This window comes from Octopus sinensis, linkage group LG22 (assembly GCF_006345805.1).
Source record: "Octopus sinensis linkage group LG22, ASM634580v1, whole genome shotgun sequence".
In the NCBI taxonomy this organism is placed as follows: domain Eukaryota; kingdom Metazoa; phylum Mollusca; class Cephalopoda; order Octopoda; family Octopodidae; genus Octopus; species Octopus sinensis.
The window spans coordinates 5,924,888-5,952,387 of NC_043018.1; the positions used below are offsets into that span (position 1 = coordinate 5,924,888).

At 39.1% G+C, this 27,500-nt stretch overlaps 1 protein-coding gene across 1 annotated transcript in view; it reads left to right on the forward strand.

The window, feature by feature from the left end:
- The window catches only part of LOC115223088 (signal recognition particle subunit SRP72), a 38,711-nt gene that overhangs the window by 10,537 nt on the left and 674 nt on the right, over window positions 1-27,500 (forward strand). Inside the window, exons 3-15 of the mRNA XM_029793501.2 lie at window positions 3,395-3,515; window positions 5,518-5,583; window positions 7,423-7,500; window positions 10,163-10,274; window positions 11,768-11,843; window positions 15,156-15,236; window positions 18,063-18,120; window positions 19,788-19,919; window positions 21,552-21,680; window positions 22,135-22,269; window positions 22,502-22,597; window positions 25,674-25,855; window positions 27,079-27,210. Coding sequence (XP_029649361.2) covers window positions 3,395-3,515; window positions 5,518-5,583; window positions 7,423-7,500; window positions 10,163-10,274; window positions 11,768-11,843; window positions 15,156-15,236; window positions 18,063-18,120; window positions 19,788-19,919; window positions 21,552-21,680; window positions 22,135-22,269; window positions 22,502-22,597; window positions 25,674-25,855; window positions 27,079-27,210 — 1,398 coding nt within the window. The remainder of the gene's footprint in view (window positions 1-3,394; window positions 3,516-5,517; window positions 5,584-7,422; window positions 7,501-10,162; window positions 10,275-11,767; window positions 11,844-15,155; window positions 15,237-18,062; window positions 18,121-19,787; window positions 19,920-21,551; window positions 21,681-22,134; window positions 22,270-22,501; window positions 22,598-25,673; window positions 25,856-27,078; window positions 27,211-27,500) is intronic.

The following is a 27,500-nucleotide window of genomic DNA, read 5'->3' on the forward strand; positions in this document are numbered from 1 at the left end:
GTATGTGTAGAGGTATAAGTGAGAATCTCCTTATTTACCTAAAACTCTATTCCCCCCTTTATATATATATATATATATATATATATATATATATATATATTTTTATTTATTTTTTTATTTTTATTTTTATTTTATTTTTTTATATTTTTTTATTTTCTATTTTTTATTTTTTATTTTTTATTTATTCTCCTATCTAATTTAACACTGACTCCTTGACCACTCCCCCAAGTATGATTTTTTGCGCTATGCCTACCCCCAAAAAGTCCCCCACCAACACCCCTTTAAACCTGCCTAAATGTATAAATGCCAATACAATTCTTGTTAACTAGCTTCCTGAAGATTTCTCTTGAATGAAACAGTTCTAGTCCTGTAGAAGCTCCTTCTATATAATAAATTAATTTTACTCTGCTATGTATTGAGTACCTTATTTACTGTGGTTAACCCCGAATCAACCCGGGACCTACATATATATATATATATATATATGCATGTATATATATATATATGCATGTATTATATATATATATATATATATATATGCATGTATATATATATATGCATGTATTATATATATATATGCATGTATATATATATATTATATATATATATATATATATGCATGTATATATATATATATATATATATATATATATGCATGTATTATATATATATATTATATATATATATATATATATGCATGTAATATATATATATATATATATATATATAATATAATATGCATATATATATATATATATACACATGCATAATATATATATATATACACATATACACGTACACATACATATATATATATATTTGTAAAAAATGAAGTTCGAAAATGCTGCTGTATTATACAATTTTTAATTTTTATATATACATTATAACATGTTTCAGTTCCTGAAATGAACCTTATCAAAAAAAGTTATATATAAAAAAAGACAGCTCATGCCGTCAAACACAAGAAATTCATTTATAATACACAACGGAGTCAGACATCTTAGAGTTCATGTATAGTTGATATATAGTTCATGTATAGTTGATATATAGTTTGAAGTATATGTTCAAAGTGTTCGATGCAGTGGCCCACGGTGGTGATACGTATTCAATACAAAAAACAGATCAAAGTGGTGGAAAGCGGTCAATACAGAAGATTGATGTTTCCGAAAGAGCGAGGAATTCATTTTTACCTTAAGCAATTGTGATGACCCATGGTGGAAGTTCGCTGGGTGGTTCTAGTGAGTTTTTGTGAAATGCTCGGTTTTATAATGCCTGTTAGGTGGTCAATCTAGCGTAGCGTGACGTCATCAATGTTTTGACCAATCGTTTCGTTAGGTGGCTTTAATCAAGTAGAACGGGACGTCATCATTATTTTGACCAATCGCTGCATTATAAACTCCCTCTTGTTTGTTTCCTGTTTTGACCAGTCGCTTCGTTAGTCAAGTAGAACGGGACGTCATCATTATTTTGACCAATCGCTGCATTATATCTGCCTCTTGTTTGTCTCCTGTTTTGACCAGTCGCTTCGTTAGTCAAGCAGAGCGGGACGTCATCCAGATTCTGCCTAATCACGACTTATAGCTACATTAGATCTGCCCCCTGTCTGTACTTGTTAGGTGACTATTCAAGCAGAAAAGGACGTCATCAATATTCTGACTAATGACTGTCCCCTGTTTGTATCCTGTCCATTCTAGCAGAGCTAGACGTCATCAACTTGTTGACCAATCAGAATCGGGTCTGACCCTTAGCTGTATCGTATGTATCAGGGTCAGATTTGCACGAAAGAATTTTTTTCCTTTTTTACTAAGGCATATTTCCGTCAGAGTGAGTGTCTGTTTGAAGCAGCGGCCGTGGTGGCACCCCGCTTCTCCCTTTCGGAGGACTTATCTTTTGTTTTAGTATTCCTGGCCCAGGGTGTTTAAACTTGGTCTAAATTTTTTTATAAAATATAGTTCTTTGTTTTGGCGTTGTGTGAAGGTTGCGTTGTCACTGAATTTATAGAGCGGGTTAGTTGTAAATTTCGGATTTACATTTCCAGCACATCTATCTATGTGTCCGCTGACCAGTATTTTGCGGTAATCAGGGTTTCTAATTTGTGATTTATGCACCGCCATCCTGTTACGTAAGCTATTTTTTGTATGGCCTATATACTGCCTATTGCAGCCTGCGCATGTTATGACGTAAATTAAGTTTTCTGATGCGCAGGTGAAGTTTGTTCTAATGGTGAACTGGTGGCCTTGTTCCAGTATAAATTCTGATCCTTCTTTCAAGATTACACAGATTCCGCAGTTGGGCCTTCCACATTTTCTAACTGCTGGTTTTGTGGTTGATGTTGAGTGCAGTGTAGCTTGGGTTAAAATCCTTTTCAAGGATTTTGGTTGCCATTTACTTTTAATGATGGTGTGTGTTTCGAGGATCCGGTTCATCTTTGGGTCTCCCTTTAGTAGGGCTGTGCTTTGTAGTATGGTGTTGAAGGCCTCATTGTTGAGTGGGTTGTGTGTAGAGATGTAGGGAAAGGTTTTTAATTGTTCTTTCTTTTTTGGTTTTGTTTGTCTCAGGTCTTCTATACTTAATTTAAGTACCCGTTGGATTGCACTGTCTATTAGGGGCTGTGGATAGTTTCTATTTGTGAGTGTGGTTCTAAGTTCCTGGAGACGTGTGTGTCAGGTGTTTGTGTCTGATATTATGGTGCAAATCCTTCTAGCTAAACAAAAAGGGACATTCATTCTAGTGTGTCGTGGGTGGCATGAATCAAAGGGTAGGTACTGTTTAGAGTCTGTCGGTTTATAGTAGATATCTGTCTCTATTTTGTTGCCGGTTTTCTTAATGAGGATGTCTAAAAATGGTAATTCTTTTTCGTTGTGGTCCATCGTGAATTGTATATTGTCATTTATTCCATTTAATAGAATTTTAAATTCCTCAAGTTTCTCTATGCCTTTGTCCCAGATGATGAAACAGTCATCGAGGTATCTTTTCCAGTTGTTATGGATATAGGTGGCGAAGGTGTTTCCATATTTCTCGAGTGTCATCCGGTATAGTATTTTCTCGAGGTATCCTATCACTAGGTTGGCAAAAGATGGTGCAGGGTGGCCCAAAAGTAGGTTTACGGTTATCACAAAAGCGCTTTAAATTTCTTTTAAAACATTTTATTACATTTAAATTTCTATCTTACAATTAACTAAATTAGCATAGAATAATGGTTTCACATTTTTTTATAATTAAGATCTAATCTGTTAATACGTGAATGCGAAAGAGACAGTTGAATAGCTGTAAACCTACTTTCGGGTCACCCTGTATATATATCTTCAATGTGTATAGCCAGGTGTTGTTGGCTGTACATGGTTCTTTTATATTTCCTGCTTTGCTCCATTTCTCTCCACTTTGTTTTCTGCAGTGACCTGAAATTTGAGAAGGCCTACTGTGAATACAGGTTAAACAGGACGAATGAAGCCCTCAGGACATTGAGAGAAGTTACCAACCCATGCCTTCGAACTCAAGAACTTCTAGCTCAAGTTGTAAGTATATAACATTTACTCAATTTATGCAGACAGGCACAGACACATGCATGTGCACCCCAGCCGAACATATAATAATAGAAACTGGAAACAAACAACATCCTTCATATTTCAAAACTTCATTTCACTTTCACAGCTGATTCAATCAGCATCATCATTTAACAACCACTTTTCCATGTATGCATGGGTCAGAGAATTTGCTGAGGCAAATTTTTCAACGGCTGGGTGCTCATCCTGTTGCCAACCCTTACCTGTTTCCAACCAGGGTAATATTTCCCCCATGACCAGACAAGTTTACGATGTCTAAACTGTGACACCAAGTCAAGGCAAGGAGACAGTAAAACACACGCACACACATACATAAATATACACATTTAAGATGAGCTTCTTTCAGTTTCCATCCACCGAATCCACTCCCAAGGCTTAGGTTGGATTGTGGTGGATAGTAGATGACACTTGCTCAAGGTACCACACAGAATTGAATCTGAAACCTTGTTGTTGGCAAAGAAACTTCGCTCCACACAACTATATCCCCACCTCAGTAACAATCATGAAATTACTCATTACCCAATTTCCGCAGTTGTCACCTACTCTCCCCTTATTATCAACACCTCATCATTATGTCCACCCCTTAATCCTTTCCCCCATCTCAAACCATCTATCACTCTGCCTTACAACCTAATGACCCCTGTCCACCTATACTCCCTGTTCTTCTGTCCCCACTCTAACTCACCTTGAACCTTAAGGGTCCTCCCAGACACTTCATCACCCCTATTGTACCTCTTTTTCAAGTTAGTCTCAACTGCTCTTCTGCAATGTGAGCAACCATGTAGCTCCTTCAACAGCAAGAAACCTGTTCTGCTCTGGTCCCTTCTCTCATACTCTAACCCTTCATCTCCTAGCATAAAGCTGCGTTCCTCTCTATGGTAGTCCCACTTAATTGAAGGGAATCTTAGTCTTGCAAGCTGCATGACAACCTCACTGGTGACAGTGGCATGATAAAAAAAGTACCCAATATGTTTTGTAAAGATGTTGGTATTAGGAAGGGCATCCAGCTGTAGAAAACATACCAAAGCAGACATCGGGGCATGATGCCTGAGCCATTCAAACTATGCCAGCAAGGAACATGAACTTTGAATGATGATGATTCATGATGTTGATGATGTACCTATCTACCTACCCATCCATCTGTCCCATCCATCCATCCATCATTCTGTTTATCTAAAATTATATACATACATTCTATGTATGTGGTAAATCATTTTATCGTTGCCCATATAATACAGTAAATGAATTGATTGCATCGCAATCATTAACATTTATGTATTAACTTTGTTGGGTACTTCACTAGCAGTATATTGGATATATGTTATCCCATGGAGGGTTGCATTTACAACCCCTATCTCAATTTGTATATATATATATTGTATATGTGTTTATTGGACCCCAGAGCTTATTCTTTGTAAGCCTAGTACTTATTCTATCGGTCTCTGTTTGCCGAACCAAGTTACAGGGACATAAACACACCACCATCGGTTGTCAGGTGATGTTGGGTGGGGGGAAAACACAGACACACAAACATACACACACACACTCATATATATATACATATACTTCGGGCTTCTTCCAGTTTCCGTCTGCCGAATCCACTCACAAGGCTTTGGTCGGCCCAAGGCTATAGTAGAAGACACTTGCCGAAGGTGTCACGAAGTGGGACTGAACCCATGACCATGTGGTTGGTAAGCAAGCTACTTACCACACAGTGCCTTGTGTATAAAATTTGCATAAAAATTTGTGTGTGTGCATATGGATAGAATTTTCCATTTCAAATGAAATTCGAGTGACTTATAACCTTGGATGCTGTTTCTTAGGTTTAGTTTCCAGGAAAATTTGAGAATCCAATAATTCCCTGCTGCTGCCACCATTCGAATTCAGTTTTATTTCTTTTACATCTATTTCTTCCTCTGATTTAATCTCCATCTGTCTGTTATTTTTATTCTAGCTCTACCGCCTGGAACAGTACGAGGAATGTCTTACTCTCTATAAACAGTTGATCAAGAATTCAGAGGTAGGTACATATATATATAATAATAATTATTTGAGGGAATAATATTCCTAACTTACAGGGAAAAATCCAATTTAGAAATACTAAACCAAATTTCACAAAATATAATATATATATATATATAAATATTAGAAAAATCACCTTTTATCAATTCAAAATGAACAATTAGATTACACCATCTAGAAAATTACATATAATAGAAATATTAATATTAAAATAACAATAATATACCGATGATTAAGTAAATTGCAAAATAATAATAAAAACGTATTTATTTGGTATATTTCATTATTCTACCAAATATATCCATTTTTATTATTATTTTGCAATTTATTTAATCATTGGTATATTATTGTTATTTTCATTTTAATATTTCTATTATATGTAATTTTCTAGATGGTATAATTTAATTGTTCATTTTGAATTGATAAAAGGTGTTTTTTTCTAATTTATATATATATATATATATATATATATATATATATGATGATGATGATGACTGTCCATTTGTCATTGAAGAGGACCACTGACCTTTGTCCCTGTGGGCGACTTCACCTGGATTTCATGCACTCTGTGGTGCCCTCCTACTTGACCAGGCATTGGGAAATCCCCTTGTTGGCAATTGCGCACAACTTAAAATATTGGGTCCAACACCTCTCTTTCTCTCTGTCTCTATATCTCTCTCTCTCACTCACACACATGCACACATATACATACATATACATACATACAATTTAAAAATGGGATAAAATCTTTATAAGAAATTATCAAGTAGTTAGCATGAAAAACCTCATAAGGGAAAAATTTATTAATTATTCCCTTTATTTATATTAAGGACATTACTATACATAAATGCCTCATGCTAAGAGGGACTCTTAAAGTCAAAACTTTGACTTTAAGAGTCCCTCCTAGCGTGAGGCATTTATGTATAGTAATGCCCTTAAAATAATAAATAAATAAATATATATATATATATATATATATATATATATATATATATATATATATATATATATATATATATATATAGCAAAATTTAGATTCAGATGAATATGGTACTCAAGTTAATCCGTTTAATTGGAAAATGCTATATGTGGCTGAAGATTGCTTGACATTTTAAAACTGATGTAATACTTACAGTGTTTAATAAAATGAAGTAGTATGAAACAATTGTACTACTCTACCTTGGATATCCTTGTTGCTTATTTTGATTATATATATATATAATTATTATTTGAGGGAATAAAATCCAAACTTACAAGGAAAAAGAATTCAGTTTAGAAATACTAAATCAAATTCCACACAATATAATATATATATATATATAAAATATTAGAAAAACCCACCTTTTATCAATTCAAAAGGGATAATTAAATTACACCATCTAGAAAATTACATATAATAGAAAAGTTAAAATTAAAATAACAATTAAAAAGTAAAGATTAAGTAAATTACAAAAATAATATAAAATATATAATAGGTAGAAAAACAACACGTGTTTCGCTGCTATATTTAAGAAATGATTATAGTAGTAGAAAATCACTTCCATATAAATATAGTCGCTCATCAGGTTAAAAATATAATAGAACAATTAATTAATAAATATACTTTAATATATATATTTATATTTAGTAGAAGCAACAGAGTAACTCAAGGGTTAGCACTTATCAAAGTCCTTGAGTCACTCTTTTGCTTCTGCTAAATTATGTACATTTTATTGTGTTTTGTCATGTGAGTGATCCTCTGGTCTGTAGTCCAAACCTGGTTGTGGACTTCTGGTTTCACCCACATATCCAGGCCTAGAAATTTCACTTTTTTATGCTGTTTTCTTTATTGTTTCAGGATGAATTTGACGAAGAAAGACAGACTAATTTAGCTGCAGTGCTCAGCTCTCTTCAGATGTGGAATAAAAAACAAGTGGTAATTGAAGCACAACATTTTTGTTCATCTTCTTTGCAATTCCTTTTTTTTGTCTGCAATTTACTCTGCTGGCACAATCAGGCTCATTTGTTTATTTATTTAGTTTCTAACTAGCACTATGACCCGGCATCGTCGGGTCATAGTGCTAGTGCATGCATATACAGCTGCGTGCATGCGCACATACATGCGAGTACTGTCCAAATCTCCGACCAATCACATACAGCTAGCTGGCATTCAATTAGTGTATCAAGTTTCAGGCATTTTGATTGGGTTTTGGATAAAAAATTCACAAAAAAGTCACTTCTATTGATTTTTTTAATGGCTTTGCAGGGTGACTGGGGTAATGTAAAGATGTGCACGATCACCCTTGGACAGTTATGAATGACCATAAAAAGTGCAAGCCCTGTAACTGAAAAATTGTGGATTTGTATAAAAGACACACATGCAGACATTATGCTGTTTATATATAGAGAGATTTTGGGCAAGTGTCTTCTATTATAACCTCAGGCCAACCAAAACCCTGTGAGTAGACTTGCTAGATGGAAACAGTGTGGAAGACTTGTTCTTTGCTTATGGTGTTGGATGGTATTTTTGTGATACTAAACTAGTGGTTCTCAACCATTTTTTACCTATGAATCTCTTTGATTACTATTTTGCTCAGATGGACTCTTCTTGCAATTTGATGTTTAATAAATTCATATTATATTTTTGAATTAAATATTATAAGTGCAGGCATGGCTGTGTGGTAAGAAGCTTACTTCCCTACCACATGGTTCTGGGTTCAGTCCCACTGCGTGGCATCTTAGGCAAGTGTATTTTACTATAGCCTCGGACCAACCAAAGCCTTGTGAGTGGATTTGGTAGAAGGAAACTGAAAGAAGCCTGTTGTCTATATATATATATATATATATAATATCATCGGTTAATGTCTGTCTTCCATGCATGCATGGGTAGGATGGTTGACAGAGGCCGGCCAGGTAGAAGGCTATCATGTCTGCTCTGGCAGGGTTTTTATAGCTGGATGCCCTTCCTAACAACTACTCTGCAGAGTGGACTCAGTGTTTGTGTTTGTTTTCCCCCTCCCCCATCACCGCTTGACAACCAGTGTTGGTGTGTTTACATCCCTGTAACTTTGTGGTTCTGCATAAGTGACTGATAGAATAAATACTAGGCTTAAAAAAAATACTGTCCTGGGGTTGATTTGTTTGACTAAAACCCTACGAGGCTGTGCTCCAGCATGGCTGCAGTCAAATGACTGAAACAAGTAAAACAAAATAAAAAAATAAAAGAATTATTAGGAATTTTATAAAAGCAAAATAGTTAAAATATTTTGTATTTTCTAGACTTATAACCAATTCATTGCATGTAAATTTTAACATTTTGACCACAAAAATTTTGTATACAGCCTCAAAATTTGGCCCTAATTTGAGAACCACTGCATTAGACTAATGAAGGATTTTTTCGGTTTGAACGGCAGTTTTTAAAAATTATTTCCACATAACTAAACACTTTTAAACTTCGTATACTGGTAGAATGTGTTTATAAAACATCTTTTTCTCTTGGCTTTATTGAGAAAATTCTATAGTTTGTAAGATATTTGTTGTTTTTTTTCTTCAATTTCTGCAATTTCAACCAATCAATGATGTCCATTGAGGTAAACAACATTCTGTGCCGTATGAATATGTCCCTCGTTTAAGAAACAGATTGGGTTTATTTACATTTGTGAAGAAAAAAAGATACCCTTCGTCCCCACCCCTAACCCTAACCCAGATTGAAATGCAATAGATCGATACTAGGTCATAATTATGGATGACAGTTTCATATGACACCGCTAGAAAAAGTGTCGTTGAAACCGAAAAGATCCCTAATGAACCAGTTAAACTGCTCAGAGTTTGATTAAGTCCTGGTTTTCAGGGCAGAAAATGTTATGAGCTGATTGGCCATTCTTATCCAGAAATGTGGAAGCTCTCTCTATAAAGTCTAGATGAGGTGGCAGACATCTACATCGATTCTGTCATTGTTTACTGCTTGACCATTGTGCCTTGTCCTTGCTTCTGTCTTATCAAAGTGGGTTCTGTGCTCTTTGGTTTCTTGTGGAAGGGTTGTGTTCTGTTGGTCAGGTAGTCCATCTACTGCAGCCACTGCTATCATCATCACCACCATCATCATCACGATCCCTGCCATCATTTATGTTATTAATCTCATCTCCATCACCGCTATCATTTACATTATCACAATCACTGTAACGACCACCACTGTCATTATCAATACCATCGCCATCATCACAACCATTGCCATCATCATCACTACCATCATCATCATTGCCATTGTCATCATCACAACCACAATCATTGCCATCATTATCATCACCACCAACATCCTGATCATTGTCACAAACACCACCATCATTATCATCATCATAATATCACTACCATCATCGTCACCATCATCATCACAACCACTGCCATCATTATCACCATCATCATAACCATCATCACAACCACTGCCATCATCACCATCATCATCATCATAACCATCATCACAACCACTGCCATCATTATCATCATCATCATCATCAACACAACCATCATCACCACAACCACCACCACCATCACCATCATCCTCATTAATACTGAGATACCTGTTGCTCTCCAATTGGCAGGAGGACCCAGGCTTGAAAGATCTTTCCTATGAACTTTGTTACAACAAAGCCTGTCTCATGATTGGTCAAAATAAATTCAAAGATGCAGAAGAGAAATTAGAGAAGGCTGAAGGTATTTCATTTTCATACATTTTCTTTTCTTTTTTGTAGTTTTATTTATTTTTCTTTTCTGTTTTTTCTTTCCTTGTCTTTACCTTTTGATTTTCAAATCCTGTTTTTTGTTTTGTCCTTTTGTCTTGTTTTTCTTTTCATTCTTTTTATTTTTTTTCTGCTTTTCTTCGTCTTCTTTCTTCTGCTTTGTTCTTTTTTTTTTGTCACCGCTCACTCCATTCCACCATTTGACAACTGATGTTGGTTTGTTTACATCCATGTGATTTAGCAGTTTTGACAAAAAAGATTGATAGGGCAAGTACAAGACTTTAAAGAAATCGTAAGCACTAGGGTTGCTTTGTTCGACTAAAACTCAAGGTAGTGCCCCAGCATGGCCACGGTCCAATGATTGAAGCAAGGAAGATAAAAGTTAAAAGACATGCATGTATGTAATGAAGACACATGGCCTAGTGGTTAAGGTGTTGCATTCATAATCACAAGATCAGTTTCAAATCCTGGACTTGGGCTGTCGTATTTTTGAAAAAAAGCCTTTCATTTCATGTTGCTTCTTTTAACCCTACAAATGGACTGGCATCCCATTCAGGGCCCTGACATCTGAAACTCTTGAATAGTAGTTTTTACGTGCCACTGGCACGGAAGCCAGTCAGCTGCTCTGGCAACCATCACGCTTGGATGGTGCTCTTAGCGCTCCACTAGCACAGATAACAGTCATCGAATTTGATTTCACTTGCCTCAACAGGTCTTTGCAAGCAGAGCTTAGTGTCCAATGAAGGAAAGGTATGCATAAGTGGGCTGGTTACACCCCTGGCATAGGCCACGATTTTATGGTCCCACTTGGCTTGCTGGGTCTTCTCAAGCATAGCATATTTCCAAAGGTCTCAGTCACTAGTCGTTTCCTTGGTGAGGCCTAATGTTCGAAGGTTGTGCTTCACCACTTCATCCCAGGTCTTCCTAGGTCTACCTCTTCCACAGGTTCCCTCAACTGCTATGGTGTGGCACTTTTTCACACAGCTATCCACATCTATTCTCGCCATGTGGCCATACCAGTGCAGTCGTCTCTCTTGCACATCACATCTGATGCTTCTTAGGTCCAACTTTTCTCTCAGGGTACTTACACTCTGTCGAGTATGCACACTGACATTACACATCCTTCGGAGCATATATATATATATATATTCATGTATCTATGTGCATGTGGGTGAGTGAATGTATTTTCGTGTCTCTTTGTCTTGGGATCACATGATAATTGTAAATGAGTGTCACTGTTATACAAGCTGTGTCATTCATTTCCAATGCTCCTGGCCATGGGGGAATTAATTCCTTGCTTGGAAACAGGTGAGGGTTAGTGACAGGGAAGGTGTCTGGCCATAGAAAATTTGCCTTAGTAAACTTCATCCAACCCAACCTGTGCAAGCATGGAAAAGTGGACATCTAAGTGATGATGATGATGATGATGATCTATTTTCCTTATTTTCACCTTTCTTTCTTTCTTAGTTGTTTGTCGGAGAAGTTTTGAAGATGATCCTGAATCTACTGAAGAAGACATCAATGAAGAAGTTGCTGTGCTAAGGTGAGTTGACTCTTCCCAGGAAAACACACTCCCTGATAGGCTGGTGTCCTAGCCAGGGGTAGTATGAAATTTTATCTTTCATCTCTCTCGTCTGTTTTAAGCCTTTAGTGTTTAACCATTTAGCATTCAAATTTCTTTGTCAAATGTATTGCTTATTTATTTACATTGTTTTGAATTAATCATATATTCCGGGTTTAGTCCCACTGCGTGGCACCTTGGGTAAATGTCTTCTACTATAGCCTCAGGCCGACCAAAGCCTTGTGAGTGGATTTAGTAGACGGAAACTGAAAGAAGCCTGTCGTATATATGTATATATATATGTGTATATATATCATCATCATCGTTTAACGTCTGTTTTCCGCGCTAGCACGGGTTGGACGGTTTCGACTGGGGTCTGGGGAGCCAGGGGCTGCCCCAGGCTCCAGTCTGGTCTGGCAGTGTTTCTACAGCTGGATGCCCTTCCTAACGCCAACCACTCCGCGAGTGTAGTGGGTGCTTTTTACGTGCCACCTGCACAGGTGCCAGAGGGGTCTGGCATCGGCCACGGTCAGTTGGTGCTTTTTATGTGCCACCTGCACAGAAGCCAGTTGGGGCGGTGCTGGCATCGGCCACGTTCGGATGGTGCTTTTTATGTGGGGGGAGGGTGCAGAAATATAGGGGAGCACCAGTGGGGAGGGGTGTTCGGAGAAACGATGACAGGTTCTAGACAAGTAGAACGTAGGATATCATGAGAGGGGTAATGCATGGTGAAATAGCGTATTGAAGAGGGGGGTTCGAAGAGTAGACACCTATAATGGTGGTGGGAGAAGCGACATCCGGTATAGATGAAGCAAAATATAGAGATATCCGGTATTGGTGGTGGGGGTGGGCAAGGGCGGGTGCACCGGGAATATGCGAAGGTTGAACTTGACGGGCTGGCTTAAAAATGCTCTTAGCAATGGAAGGGGGGGAGGGCAGACAACGTAAAAGAGGGAGAGAGAGAGAGAAGGGAATAGTGGAACCCCGCGAAAATCGGCCGCCATTGAAAAACCCCTGTATGGAGAAACTTAAATATAAATATCTATTCTGTATTTAGCGAGACACGAAGCCGGAAACCGATGGTCAACAATAACTAATAAATTATACAGAATATGCAATACGAGGCGAAACTGAAAATAATAATAATAATAATACTAATAAACAAATTGTCGACTGGGGGTCAAAGGGATAATACTAATACTAATAATAATAATAATAAACAGCTTAACCACTAGAGATCAGACAAATTTGCATGAGAATATTACTGGTACAGATTACGGGATGAATTAGATTAGAAAGATTTTCTTATCTTGGGAACATTTCGTTTTTCGGCCTGACACGGCGAATATGTGAAGGTTGAACTTGACGGGCTGGCTTAAAAATGCTCATATATATATATATATATGTGTGTGTGTGTATGTTTGTGTGCCTGTGTTTGTCCCCCCAACATCGCTTGACAACCAATGCTGGTGTGTTTACGTCCCTGTAGCTTAGTGGTTTGGCAAAAGACACCGATAAAATAAGTACTAGGCTTACAAAGAATAAGTCTGGGGTCGATTTGCTTGACTAAAGGCAGTGCTCCAGCATGGCCACAGTCAGATGACTGAAACAAGTAAAAGAGTATCTTGTAACTTCAAGATTTTGGTAGTGTATTTGTGCATTTTTAGAATGACATTGTTGAGTTGGTATGAGAGGTTGGATCTGGTCAATTTTAACATAAAGCACAGAATATGTGGGCTGTATATAGCTGGATTAAATGCTAACTGGTTAAACTGGCCATGTCTGATCCAAATATTTTTAGCTGTTTCATGTTTAAATGGATCAAATCAGGGCCTCTCACACCTATCCCACAATGTCATTCTAAAATATAACAATCACACTATCAAAATCTCAGAGCTATAAGATAATGCATGTTTAATTCGATGGTTAATAATGTGAATAAATAAGTATTGCCTGAACCCTGGTTCCCAGAGTTACCCCTATTAGGGGTAACACTTCCACTAACAGGGGACATGAAATTTTTTGTCGTAGTACTGGTGAAGGAAAAGAAATCAGTGTTTCACCTCCTGTTCTTTAACTGCATGTACATACATACGTACATATATACATACATATGTACAGACATGTATATACACATGTTCATGCATGCAAGCTAATGTGTATATATAAGTGTATATACATATGAACACATACATACAGGGCACTTATTTTCTTTGTATCTATCCTTGTGTTTGTGCCTCATCATCATCATCATCATCGTTTAGTGTCCGCTTTCCATGCTAGCATGGGTTGGATGGTTCAACTGGGGTCTGGGAATCCAGAAGGCTGCACCAGGCCCAGTCTGATCTGGCAATGTTTCTACGGCTGGATACTCTTCCTAATGCCAACCACTCCGTGAGTATAGTGGGTGCTTTTACGTGCCACCAGCACAGGGGCTTCTAGGTGCCAGACGAGGCTGGCAACGGCTATGATCGGATGGTGCTTTTTACGTGCCACCGGCATGGGGGCCAGGCGAGGCTGGCAGACGGCCACGATTGGATGGTGCTTTTTAGGTGCCACCGGCATGGGGGCCAGGCGAGGCTGGCAAACGGCCACGATTGGATGGTGCTTTTTAGGTGCCACCAGCATGAGGCCAGTCGGGACGGCGCTGGCAACAGCCACGTTCGGATGGTTCTCAGATGCAGGCATGGTGTGGTGTTAAAAACTTGCTTTCCAATCATGTAGATTTGGGTTCAGTTCCCCTATGCAGCATCTTAGGCAAGTTTCATCTACTATTGCCTTGAGCCAATGAAACTCTTTGAGTGGATTCAGTAGATGGAAACTGGACAAAGCCTGTTGTATACATATATATGTGTGTGTGTGTGTATAAGTATGTGTGTATCTATGTATGAATGTTTGTCTGCATGTATCCCCTTGTCTTGACTTCATGTGATAGCTGTAAACAGGCATCACTGTCATACAAGCAGTGTTGTTCGTTTGAAGCCTAGCATGGAAAACGTGTCTGACCATGGGAAAATGTTACTTTGCTTGGAAAGATGTGAGGGTTTGGAGACAAGGAAGGACATCTGGCCATTGGAAAAATTTGCAGGGGTCAATTCCATCTGACCCCTGCAAGCATGGAATAGTGGATGTCAAATGGTGAGAAAGATTTTGATGATGGAAAAGTGGGCACTAGATAATGGAAGGGATGATGATGATGAAGGATGATAATGATAATAATATAACCTGCAATGTTTAAAATGTTCTTTCTTAAATTATAACTAATTTTCTTTCTTTTCTATTTTATCCTTCCAGAACCCAGTTAGCGTACGTTTTACAGAAGCAGGGACGACCTGAAGAAGCCCTCCAAATATACAACCAGGTCCTCAAAACTAAGTATGTGTTTGTATTTTCCTCTTTTTTTTTCTACTTATCTTTCAAATTAATCTTCCAATGTTGTTATGGCTTTAACAAAAAACCCCTGCCCTGTTCTCATCATCATCATCGTTTAACGTCCATTTTCCATGCTAGCATGGGTTGGACGATTTTGACTGAGGGCTGGCAACCAGATGGCTGCAGTAGGCTCCATTCTTGATCTGGCAGAGTTTCTACAGCTGGATGCCCTTCCTTACGCCAACCACTCCGAGAATGTAGTGGGTGCTTTTTACGTGCCACCAGCACGGGGGCCAGTCAGGCAGCACTGGCAACGACCTTGCTCGAATCTTTTTACACGTGCCAGTGAAGCGATGTTGGTAATGATCACGCTCGACTGGTGCCCTTTTACGTGCCACGGGTACGGAAGCCAGTTGGATGCTCTGGCAACAATCATGCTCGGATGGTGTTCTTGGCACCCTACTAGCACAGGCATAAGTGCCAGTAAGGCGACGCTGGTAACGATCATACTCGAATAGCTGTTCTGTCAACGATCACACTCGTATGGTGCTCTCTGCACCTCGCTAGCACGGATGCCAGTCATCGAAATGATTTAGATTTTGAAGATTTCACAGGTTTTTCTGTACAATGTTTCTTGTGGGTTTGTTGTGGACAGTAGAAAATAACTGGGTGGTATTTAGTTTGGTTCCTTTCTGTTGTGATTTTCAAATCCTCTCAAGATTCACTTTATCTTTTTCTCCTTCCATGGTTTTGTAAAATTCAAACAAGAACTAGTTGGTAAGCTGTGGGGAGTGGGTGAAGGCATCGCATTTACAAGATGTCAAGGACCAGTGGTTTTGGTTAAAGAAAGGAAATATTGAAGAAAGGGAATGAAAGTATGATTTTGGCATCACAGGAACAAGAACTAAGGACAAAACAGAGTGAAAGAATCAGGGATCAGTCAGACTGCTCACACGGATGTAGAATGTGTGATGTTTGAAATGAAACTAGCTCACATTGTAATGGAATGTCCTCAGCTGGTTCAGAATTTATGCAAAATTTCGAGACACGATAAGGTTGCTGTAATAATTCAGAGATTTTTGTAAGAGATTTGGTTTTGCAAGCACAGTAGAAATCTAGGACCAGTTTGTGAGGATAGAAATGAAAATCCTTGAAAAATGGTGAAGTGTGAAATACTGCTAAGCATTTTGCCTGGCATGCTAACAATTCTGCCAGTTCACCACCTTAATAATAATAATAATAATAATAATAATAATAATAATGATAATAATAACGATAATAATAATCCTTTTTACTGTAGGCACAAGGCCTGAAATTTGGGGGAAAGGATTAAGTCAATTACATTGACACCAGTACATAACTGGTACATATTTAATCGACCCCGAAAGGATGAAAGGCAAAGTTGACCTCAGTGGAATTTGAACTCAGAGTGTAAACATAGTCAAAATACCACTAAGCATTTTGCCTGGCGTGCTAACAATGCTGCCAGCTCACTGCCCTATACTACTACTACTACTACTACTACTACTATTATTATTATAGTAATAATAATAATAATCATAGAAATTTTGGGGAAAGAGGGATAGTGGATTGCATCGACCTCAGTGCTCAGCTGGTACCTATTTCATCAACCCTGGTGAGTTGACCTCACCAGAATTTGAACTCATAATACGTAAAGACAGATGAAACACTGTTAAGCATTTTGCTCAGTGTGCTAATGATTCTGCCAGCCCTCTGTCCGATATAATAATAATAATACTAATAATAATAACAATAACAACAACAACACTAATGATTTCAAATTTTGGTACAAGGCCAGCACTTTCGGGCAGGTAGTAAGCCAATTACATCAACCCCAGTGTTTGACTGGCACTTATTTTATTGACCCTGAAAGGATGAAAGGCAAAGTCGACCGTGGTAGAATTTGAACTCAGAACAGACGAAATACCGCTAATAATCATAACCATCATCATCATCTTCATGAATTCTTAGGTGTGCATGATGTTAAATTTTAGAGGAGAGTTATAGGTAATTGAACGAACCTTTATTACAGTTATATAATTTATTGAGAAAGATGAAGGTACAGCCTACATAGAGGAATTTATCGCAAGGGACGTAAGTCGTGGATTTATTCTTTTGCTACAAATGGGAGCTGATTGAGCAAACCTGTGGTCGGACACGTCAGCCATGGCCCCTCTTCTCTTACTTTTGAGGATAGTGATCCTTAGATTTTAATATTCTCTGTGTTGTTTATTTTTAAAGATAGTTTAGTGCAGTTCAAGAGAGGCTTGGCTGCTATTTTCAACAAGTTGAAAGACCACGTAGAGGTTCACTCTGTAAATATGCAGATGTTAAGTGGAAAAACAAAACAAGGTAGTTGTGTTTCAGTCGAGATGGTCATGGTAGGATTAGAACCAGGGAACACTTGGGTGGGAGACAATATTTGGTCTGATCAAAGATTTTTTAGGATTTCATCTCACAGCTGATTTACATCTTAGTAGGAAATGCTGTAAATGTAAGCGTATTTTATCATCATCATCATCATCGTTTAACGTCCGTTTTCCATGCTAGCATGGGTTGGACGGTTCGTCCAGGGTCTGAGAAGCCAGGAGGCTGCACCAGGCTCCAGTCTGATCTGGTAGTGTTTCTACAGCTGGATGCTCTTCCTAACGCCAACCACTCCACGAGTGTAGTGGGTGCTTTTACATGCCACTAGTACGGATATCACAGCTACAATTTCCATTTGATTTTCATTTTGATGAATCGAACCTTTTCATGCCTCCGTTTGTCTGAACTCTGTTTTTTAATTTAATTTTTATATTTTTGCAGACCTTCTGATATAGGTGTCACTGCTGTTGCATCCAACAACATCGTCACTTTGAATAAGGTAACTATAACAACTTATTCTTGCTTGTCAGAATGCCGACTTTCTATGCATTTATATATTGCTATGTGTGTGTGTATGTGAGGTCACTTTTAGTGCTACAGGTAACTTGTAACCCAGTACGACCTGTCACGCAGTCAGGTGATCAATGACTGAACAAGCAACCATACCAAACCAGCTTGGTATGTTGGGTGGTTTTCAGTGGACACCTAGCAAAATGTGTCAAAGGTTGGATGAATCATGAGAAGTCACCCAGCCATCTAACAGCTGGGAGTGGAGACCCCTGGTGTTCATTTAGACATTCTCTAGTAGGAGATTCTGATGTAACACCCGTGACTTTGTTAGTATCCAATGACCCAGACTAGTTCTTTGTGGGCTTATGCTTATGTTGTTTAGAGAGTGGGATTGGCCCTGTGCAAGGTTTTTTCCTCACTTTAAAAAGCTTCAGACACTGGTATCATTTGGTTTCTTACATTACTATTATGTGTTGCATAATAGCTAAGAAAGGCAAAACACTCAAGGAAAAAAATATCTCATAATGGAATTCAGTCATGTGTGAGCATAGATGGTGATACTGTGCTGTAAGAAGCATCCATTGTTGTCACATCTGTTCAAAAGAGTGAAGGGCCTTAGCAGAACTGAAGAACCACATCCCCTGCTGCTCATGTCTTTGAGAACAATCAAATGATGACATTGCTTGAAATCGAGTTGCAACCATCATCTATGTATGCGTGTTTCATCATCATCATTTTATGTCCGTTTTTCCATGCTGGCATGGGTTGGATGGTTTCACTGAAAACTAGTAACCTGGGGAGCTGCACCAGGTTCCAATATAATTTGGCATGGTTTCTACTGCTGGATGCCCTTCCTAGTGCTAACCACTCCAAGATTGTACCGGGTGCTATTTACATGCCACTGGTACAGATACCAGTTACGAAACACCAGCATTGGCCACAACAACAATCTTACTTGGCTTCACAGGTCCTTTTAAGCACAGTATGTTGCCAAAGGTCTTGGTCACTTGTCACAGCCTCTGTGAGGCCCAAAGTTAGAAAAGGTGCTTTTTACATGCCACTGACCCAGGTGCCAGTTACGCAACACTGGCATTGACCACGACTATGGTTTTACTTGGCTTGAGAGTATATATGTGTATTGTGTGTTGTGTGCATGCTTGTGTGTTTCTATATGTATGTATGTGTTCTATAGATTTCAGAATTTCGTTTCTGCACGATTGACTATACATAAAACTAAATGGAATCATCAGTTGAGCTGTTTATCTTTATATATAAAACTAAAGTTGTGTGTGTGTCTGTCTACTCTGATTTAGATTCCTAACTACTCCCACATTTTGCGGTGCAGTTTAACCAAAAGCGGGTATCTTATAGTTGTGATTCATATCGAGCCTTTCTGGGTATTAGCATGAGTCTACGATTTAAAAAAAAAAATTACCATCATTTTTCCACATTTTTAATGATTTTTTGCTCGGTTTATATAAGGGAAGTAACTCTCTAAAAATGCTTATATAGTTATTTCCCTTACAAACCCGAGCAACGCCGTGCGATACTGCTTGTATTCTCTATGTCACTTCTATGACCGATTTCATCACCACCATCTTTACCATTCCAGATAGTCAACTATGTCCAAGTGAATGTCTCTTTATATTTGTTTAGGAACAGAATGTTTTTGATTCCAAGAAGAAAATCAAAGCTGCCACCTCAGGGAGTGTGCACCAGAAGCTGATGTCTATGCAGCAACGGAAAATCAAAATGAACCAAGGATTGCTTTATATGTACACCAATCAAGTAAGCAGGATTCAGTACCTTTGTCGTTATTAGTTTTATTAGTAAGGCGGCGAGCTGGCAGAATCGTTAGCGTGCTGGATGAAATGCTTAGCAGTACTTTGCTCATCGCTATGTTCTGAGTTCAAACTCTGGTACGGTCGACTTTACCTTTTGTCTTTTCGGGGTTGATAAATTAAGTACCAGTTGAGTACTGGGGTCAATATAATCGATTTAACCGTTGTCCCCCCAACAAAAAAAACAAACAATTTCAGGCCTTGTGCCTATAGTAGAAAGGATTATTTGTTTTATTACTACTCATGCTACAATACCACCACCACCACCACCTCTCTTCCTCTTCCTTTTCCACTCCCTCCTCCCTCTCTTCCACAACCTCCTCCCTCTCTTCCACTCCTTCCTCCCTCTCTTCCTCCACTTTCACCTCTTCTTCCTTCTTTCCTTCCTCCCCTTCTGTTACTCCTTTCTTCCCCTCCAACTACTACTACTGACACCACACCACTACCACTTCCATTACCACTACAACCCCCACTCTCCTACTTCTACTACAATAAACAATAATACTACCACCACCACCACCACTCCTGTTCCTTTGCTGCTGCTGCAACTACAACAACAACAACAAATTCTGTCTGACTCTGGCAAGTATCGAACAGTGAATGCTTGAACAGTAATATAGTTGGTTCCCTCCTATTTCTCGGTGACTGTATAAAATATCTCCCAGTTAAAAGCTATTAGTTATTGTGATCAGGTTTTGATCTGTCTTATTACACACTTATTCAAAGAGCTCAGGGCCTACAAGCCTCTACCTGGCAGCTCAATCTGAAATCGCTGTATAATAATACCTAATCATCTCAAAAAGTATACAGTGGGTAATGACCAAAAGAATGCAATCCCAAAGAGGCCGAAATGGGGGTTTCTTTGAAGGATCTCTGGAGTAAAGTTACTCGACAGTGTACATGCCTCAGACATCAGGGAGTCACTCCTAGTTGAGTCGTAACTTCTCTGCACTGAGAGGTCACAAATCCGGCACTTTGGACATGTGATAGGGTGGCGAGCTGGCAGAAACATTAGCACGCTGAACAAAATGCTTAGCGGTATTTTGTCTGCTGTTACGTTGTGAGTTCAAATTCCGCCGAGGTTGACTTTGCCTTTCATCCTTTCGGGGGTCGATAAATTAAGTAGCAGTTGCACAGTGGGGTCGATGTAATCGACTTAATCCCTTTGTCTGTCCTTGTTTGTCCCCTCTATGTTCAGCCCCGTGTGGGCAATAAAGAAATAACTTTGGACATGTGATCAGAATGTTGCTTGAGACTACATGGTTGGGGAGGAAGCTTCTTAACCCGAAGTGGCACAACACGTTCGGGACAAGCATGTTCCAAAAGCCATATGACTCCGAAGATACTATTAGAAGCAAACTGATGGAGATATTTCCTGCAGCACAAAGTATCAGAATACCCTATAAAGGAGATTCACATAAGGGGTAAGATTTAAATATCTTAGATTTGCAATGTGCCATTTATATAATCATTTGTGATAGTTTTCTTGCACCTATACCACCATGATTGTGTCTATTCTTGTTAAATAAAGGATTGATTTTTGTTCTTCTAAGTTGTCTGTATTTGTTTTTATTCTCAGAGCGACCAAGTACGCAATGTCGTCAAAGAACTTCAGGACAAGTTCTCCGATGCCAGCTCTGCTGTTCTCATCGAAGTGGCACAACACGTTCGGGACAAGCATGTTCCAAAAGCCATCGAAGTTCTCAAGGTACAAATCATCTTCATTTTCTTCACGTTTTTTTACTACTCTTTGTAAAAGTTTCACTCAATTTTTTTCGCTTTTAAAGAATAAATATGGCATAAAATTCAAATTGTTGCTCTCACCTGCATCTTATGAATTCTGTTCACAATTGCCTCACCTGCTTCTTCTTCTTCCTTAGCTGTATTGTATTTTATGAGTTACCCCTTTTCTACTTTGCTTTCTCTGTTACCCTACCAATTTTCTTCCCCTTCCCTTACCCTATCTTTCTATCATTTGTCTTCAGTCACAGACACTGGGTTCTTGGTCTGCTTGAGAAACCTCTGCTCTGTCCATTGGCCATTCCTGCAGCTCCTCCATCAATTCTTTATTTACCCTTCCTATAATCCACTGGTTTTGTTAATCCTACTTACAATCCATTGTCTTTGTTAATCCTATCTTTAATCCATTGTCTGCGTTACAGAATTACATTGCTAAAGATTCCGATGATGAGAGGATTAAGCTGATATTATCTCAGCTCTACCTAAGCCAGGGAAGTGTGTTCCAGGCATGCGATGTACTCAAGTCTATAGAAACGTTACGCAACAAACCAGCTGTGGTGAGTAGCTTTCTCCTTATCTTTTATCTTTGCAGCATCTACTGACATCATTATGGCTATTGCTGTTGTTTTCTTGTTGTTTGGTTCCAGGTCTGTCCTAGTCTAGCAGACCTAGGATCAAGAGTGTTCCATCCTTGACCATCACGTCTTTCTTTTTGCATTTATGTATTTAGGACTGCATCATATATGTATTTAGAGTTCTTTATCCAATAACTTATTTTCTCCTCTCCAGGTCGGTGTATTGGTGTCGTTGTATGTGAGTCAGGAAGATGTGCAATCAGCATCGAAGACCCTCAATGATGCTGTCAGTTGGCACAAACAGAACATGGTAAGAAATGACCACTTTGATGATTTTGTGTGTGTGTGTGTGGATTGGAGTGTGTTTGGTGGATATAACTTTAGACCAAGGGTTGATGTACTTTACATTGTGTGTGTGTGTGTGTTGTGGAGGCACATGGCCTAGTGGTTAAAGCAGCGGACTCGCGGTTGAGGGATTGCGGGTTCGAATCTCAGACCGGACGAGGTGTGTGTTTATGAGCGAAACACCTGAGCTCCATGCGGCTCCGGCAGGAGGTAATGGCGAAACTTCTGCTGACTCTTTCGCCACAACTTTCTCTCACTCTTTCCTCCTGCATCTTGCAGCTCACCTGCGACGGACTGGCGTCCCATCCAGGTGGGGAACCTATACGCCAAGAAACCGGAAAACCGGCCCTTATGAGCCAGACATGCCTCGAGAAGGAACAAACAAAAACATTGTGTGTGTGCATGACATTGAGGTATATTTGGTGAGTATAGTTTGGATAAAGGATTCACGTACTTGTAGCAGGAATATTTAGCAGTTGCCTGATCTCGTGGTTTGCTAGACTATTACTCACGATCAACAAAATTTGACCATTCACGAATTTGCATGGAAAAGGCTCCAGCGACAATTTCATCTTTTGGCATACTTCTCTCTGAGCCAAACCATCAATATAAATTTAGCACACCTCGACTACTTGACAGAAAATTTTTGAGATGCTGCAGAGAGGACATTGAGGGACAGCAAAGACGAGATGGTAGACAGATGATGAACAGACAGACAGCTGCTGACCCAAGCTGACCACAATCACAATGAATGATCAGCAATAGATTGGGATGTGTAGACTGAGGTGTGTATCATCATCATCATCGTCGTCGTTTAACGTCCGCTTTCCATGCTAGCATGGGTCGGACGGTTTGACTGTGGGCTGGTGAACCAGATGGCTGCACCAAGCTCCAGTCTTGATCTGGCAGAGTTTCTACAGCTGGATGCCCTTCCTAAATGCCAACCACTCCGAGAGTGTAGTGGGTGCTTTTACGTGCCACCAGCACGGGGCCAGTCCGGCTGTTCTGGCAGCGAACTTGCTCGAATTTTTTTATACATGCCAACAGCACAGGTGCCAGTAAGGCGATGCTGGTAACGCTCATAGTTTGGATAAAGGGTTCATGTATTTTACATGTATATATATATATATATATATATATGTGTGTGTGTGTGTGGTGGTGTTGATGTGTGGCCCCAGAACAGTTCTGATATAACTAACCTATGCCATGCAGTTAGTTGGCCAAATAACTCTGTGCAATAAGTCTTGTGTTGTATCCTGTATTATACAGAGATGAAAAATTTACCATATTTTTCGGCATACAAGTCGAATTATTCAGATGGTAGGCCTACTTATACACTGAGATGACTTTAGACGACCAAGAATTCCATGTGAAATGCCACGGGATTTAGAAAGATAGTAATGGTGTTTGAATGTTTCCGCTACATGTTTGCACTAAGTACTACATCAACTTGTATACCAGAAAATGCAGTAGGTAGAGAAAGGGAGAGAGAGTTAGACATCATCATCATTTAATATCCACTTTCCATGCTGGCATGGGTTGGATGATTTGACATAGAGCTGGCTAGCAGGGAGCTGTCCAGACCCCAGCTGTCTGTTGAAGTAAGGTTTCTAGGGTTGAATGCCCTTCCTAATGACAACCGCTTAAGAGTGTGCTGGGTGGTTTCTATGTGCCACTGGCATGGGTGCATTTATGCAGCATCTGTGCCAGTGGTGGCACATAAAAAACACCCAGATAGACATAGAAATAGATATATGGTGTATTTTCTGGTACACAAGTTGAATTATTCAGACAAAAATTTACAGTGGAAAATGGTAGGTCTACTTATACACCAAGACAAATTTAGATGACCAAGAATTCCATGTGAAATGCTGCGTCGGCTTGTATACCAGAAAATGTAGTAGGTAAGTAGATAGATAGATAGAGAGAATCAGACAGAGAAATAGATGCTTGCTATATTTTCTGGTATACAAGTTGAATTATTCACTCTTTTACTTGTTTCAGTCATTTGACTTTGGCCATGCTGGAGCACCGCCTTTAGTCAAGCAAATCAACCCCAGGACTTATTCTTTGTAAGCCTAGTACTTATTCTATCGGTCTCTTTTGCCGAACCGCTAAGTGACAGGGACGTAAACACACCACCATCGGTAGTCAAGCGATGTTGGGAGTACAAACGCATAAACACACATACACGTATATACGATGGCTTCTTTCAGTTTCCGTCTACCAGATCCACTCACATAGCTTTGGTCAGCCCGAGGCTATAGTAGAAGACACTTGCCCAAGGTGCCATGCAGTGGGACTGAACCCTGAACCATGTGGTTGGTAAGCAAGCTACTTACCACACAGCCACTACAGTGAAAAATAGTAGGTCAACTTAGACCTAATAGTAGGTCTACCAAGACTTCTATCTGAAATACTGCAGGATGTAGAAAGATAGTAATGATGTTTGAATGTATACTCTACATCAGTGGTTTTCAACCAGGGTTCCGTGGAACCTTAGGGTTCCACCAGTACAGTGCAGGGGTTCCACAAGAAGTTACAAAACTGCTAAAATCAGCAATAATTTTTAATTCTTCTGTGCAGATATGTGTGCATGAGACTATTAAATTATTGCACAGGGGTTCCTCGAGCCAGTGGAATGTTTCCTTGGGGTTCTGCTCCAACAAAATGTTTGAAAAGCACTGCTCTACATGCTTATACTAAATACTATGTTGACTTGTATACCAGAAAATATGGTAGATAGATAAAGAGTTAGACAGACAAGTAGATACAGACTGTATTTTCTGGTATATAAGTTGAATTTTACAAACAAAAAATTAGCAGCCAAAATAATGGTAAGTTGACTTACACACCAAGACGACTTTGGAGAACCAAAAATTCCATGTGAAATGCAGCAGGATTTAGAAAAAAATTGAAAATTTACCCTACATTCTACATTGACTTGTCTGTTGGAAAATATGGTATTTGTCTGCAATAGCAGCAACAATAATAACTCTGGAAGCTAAATTACAATGACATATCTCCTTCTTGTGTTGCAGCCAAACAGTCCTGAACTAATGGTGCTGATGAAGGCCAATGCCAAGTTCCAAATGAAACATGGCGACCCACAGCAAGCAGCCTCTCTTCTTGAAGAAATATCTAAGAAAAACCCAAAGGATTCCCACATTTTGGCACAGTTGTTCTCTGCTTATTCACTCTTTGACTCAAAGAAAGCTGAACAGTATCCTTTTCCTTCAGAAATGAGAATTGTTTCTTGATTCCACTCCCCCGCTTTGCATTTTCCTCTTAAACTGGCCTAGCTATATTTGGCCCAGATATTCTACCTGTTTTATGGTCTAATCAGCAAGCTCTGGCCTCTCACGCTTATGCTACAATGTCGTGCTAAAGATAAGCAATCGCATCTTTGAAATCATGAAACCATGAGATAAAAAGGGTAAAGGGCAAAGACCCCCTTCGGTCGTGAATGACCACGGGATTGCAGCTAAGAAGTTCCCCTCTGAAGAACAAATCCAAGCGAGGTTGTTTATGGATGACCAGCAGTCACCCATGTATACCAGCCTCTCTTCTCCATGCCACTGATGTTATCCAAAGCAAAAAACATGTCTGGCCATGGGGAGATATTACCTTGCTTGGGAACAGGTAAGGAGTGGTGACAGGAAGAGCATCCAGCCATCCATCCATAGAAAATCTGCCTCAATAAAACTCTTGTTCAAGAACACTACACACAGTCCAGTCCAGGAATTGAACTCACTACCTCATGATTGTGAGCCTGATGCTCTAACCACTGAACCATGTACCACATTTGACAAGAGTAATTTGAATGCTAAAATGTTAAAACAAGAAATTTGTATCCTAGAGCCAAGGGTGAAGGCACGTGGCTTAGACATTAGTGTGTTGCATTCATGAACATAAGATTGTGGTTTTGATTCCTGTACTGGGTGATGAATTGTGTTCTTGAGCAAAATATTTTACTTCACATTACTCCTGCTCATTCAGCCGGCAAAAATGAGTAATCCTGCGACAGGCTGGTGTCCCATCCAGGGGGAGTATATACGCCACAGAGATGGGAAACCAGCTCTATGAGTCTATATGACTGAGTCATCATCATCATCATCATCATCATCATTTAGCATCCGCTTTCCATGCTAGCATGGGTTGGACGGTTCAACTGGGGTCTGGGAAGCCAGAAGGCTGCACCAGGCCCAGTCTGATCTGGATGCCCTTCCTAACGCCAACCACTCCGTGAGTGCAGTGGGTGCTTTTTACGTGCCACTGGCACGTGAAGGCGCTTAATCCTTTTCTTTTTTTTTTGCGAACCAAGGGGAATCTCAGATGGCTTGGTCATCAAAAGATTTACAATACATCTTCATCCCTATTGGTTTTAAGGTTTGCTTGTTCTTCCTTTCCCAATATTCTGTGGAATTCCTTAACTACTCTCCACAGAATCAGCCACCAGTTACCATCAGTCGATGAGATTATCTCTGGAGTTGATGTTGATGAGTTGGAAAAGTCTTTTAGCTCCATGGCACCAAAATATCTGAAGAGAATACAGAAGACAGAACCATCACCTTCATCGTAAGTTGTCTGCTTTCTTGTTTCCATTCTTTCTGGATTCTTACCAAGCTTCAAAGTTCATTGTTTTTTTGTTGTTTGCTTTTGTGTTGTTACTCCTTTGGATCTTTACCTTTTGACTTCCAGATTTAAAAAATAGTTTTTTGTAACACTTTCAAACTTCGGACACTGGTAGAATGTGTCATATAAAACATGTTTTACTCTTAGCATTTTCGAGAAAAACTTATATTTACAAATTTATTTCATGTTAAAGTTCTCTTATTTTGGTAATTTTAACCAATCAATGACATGTA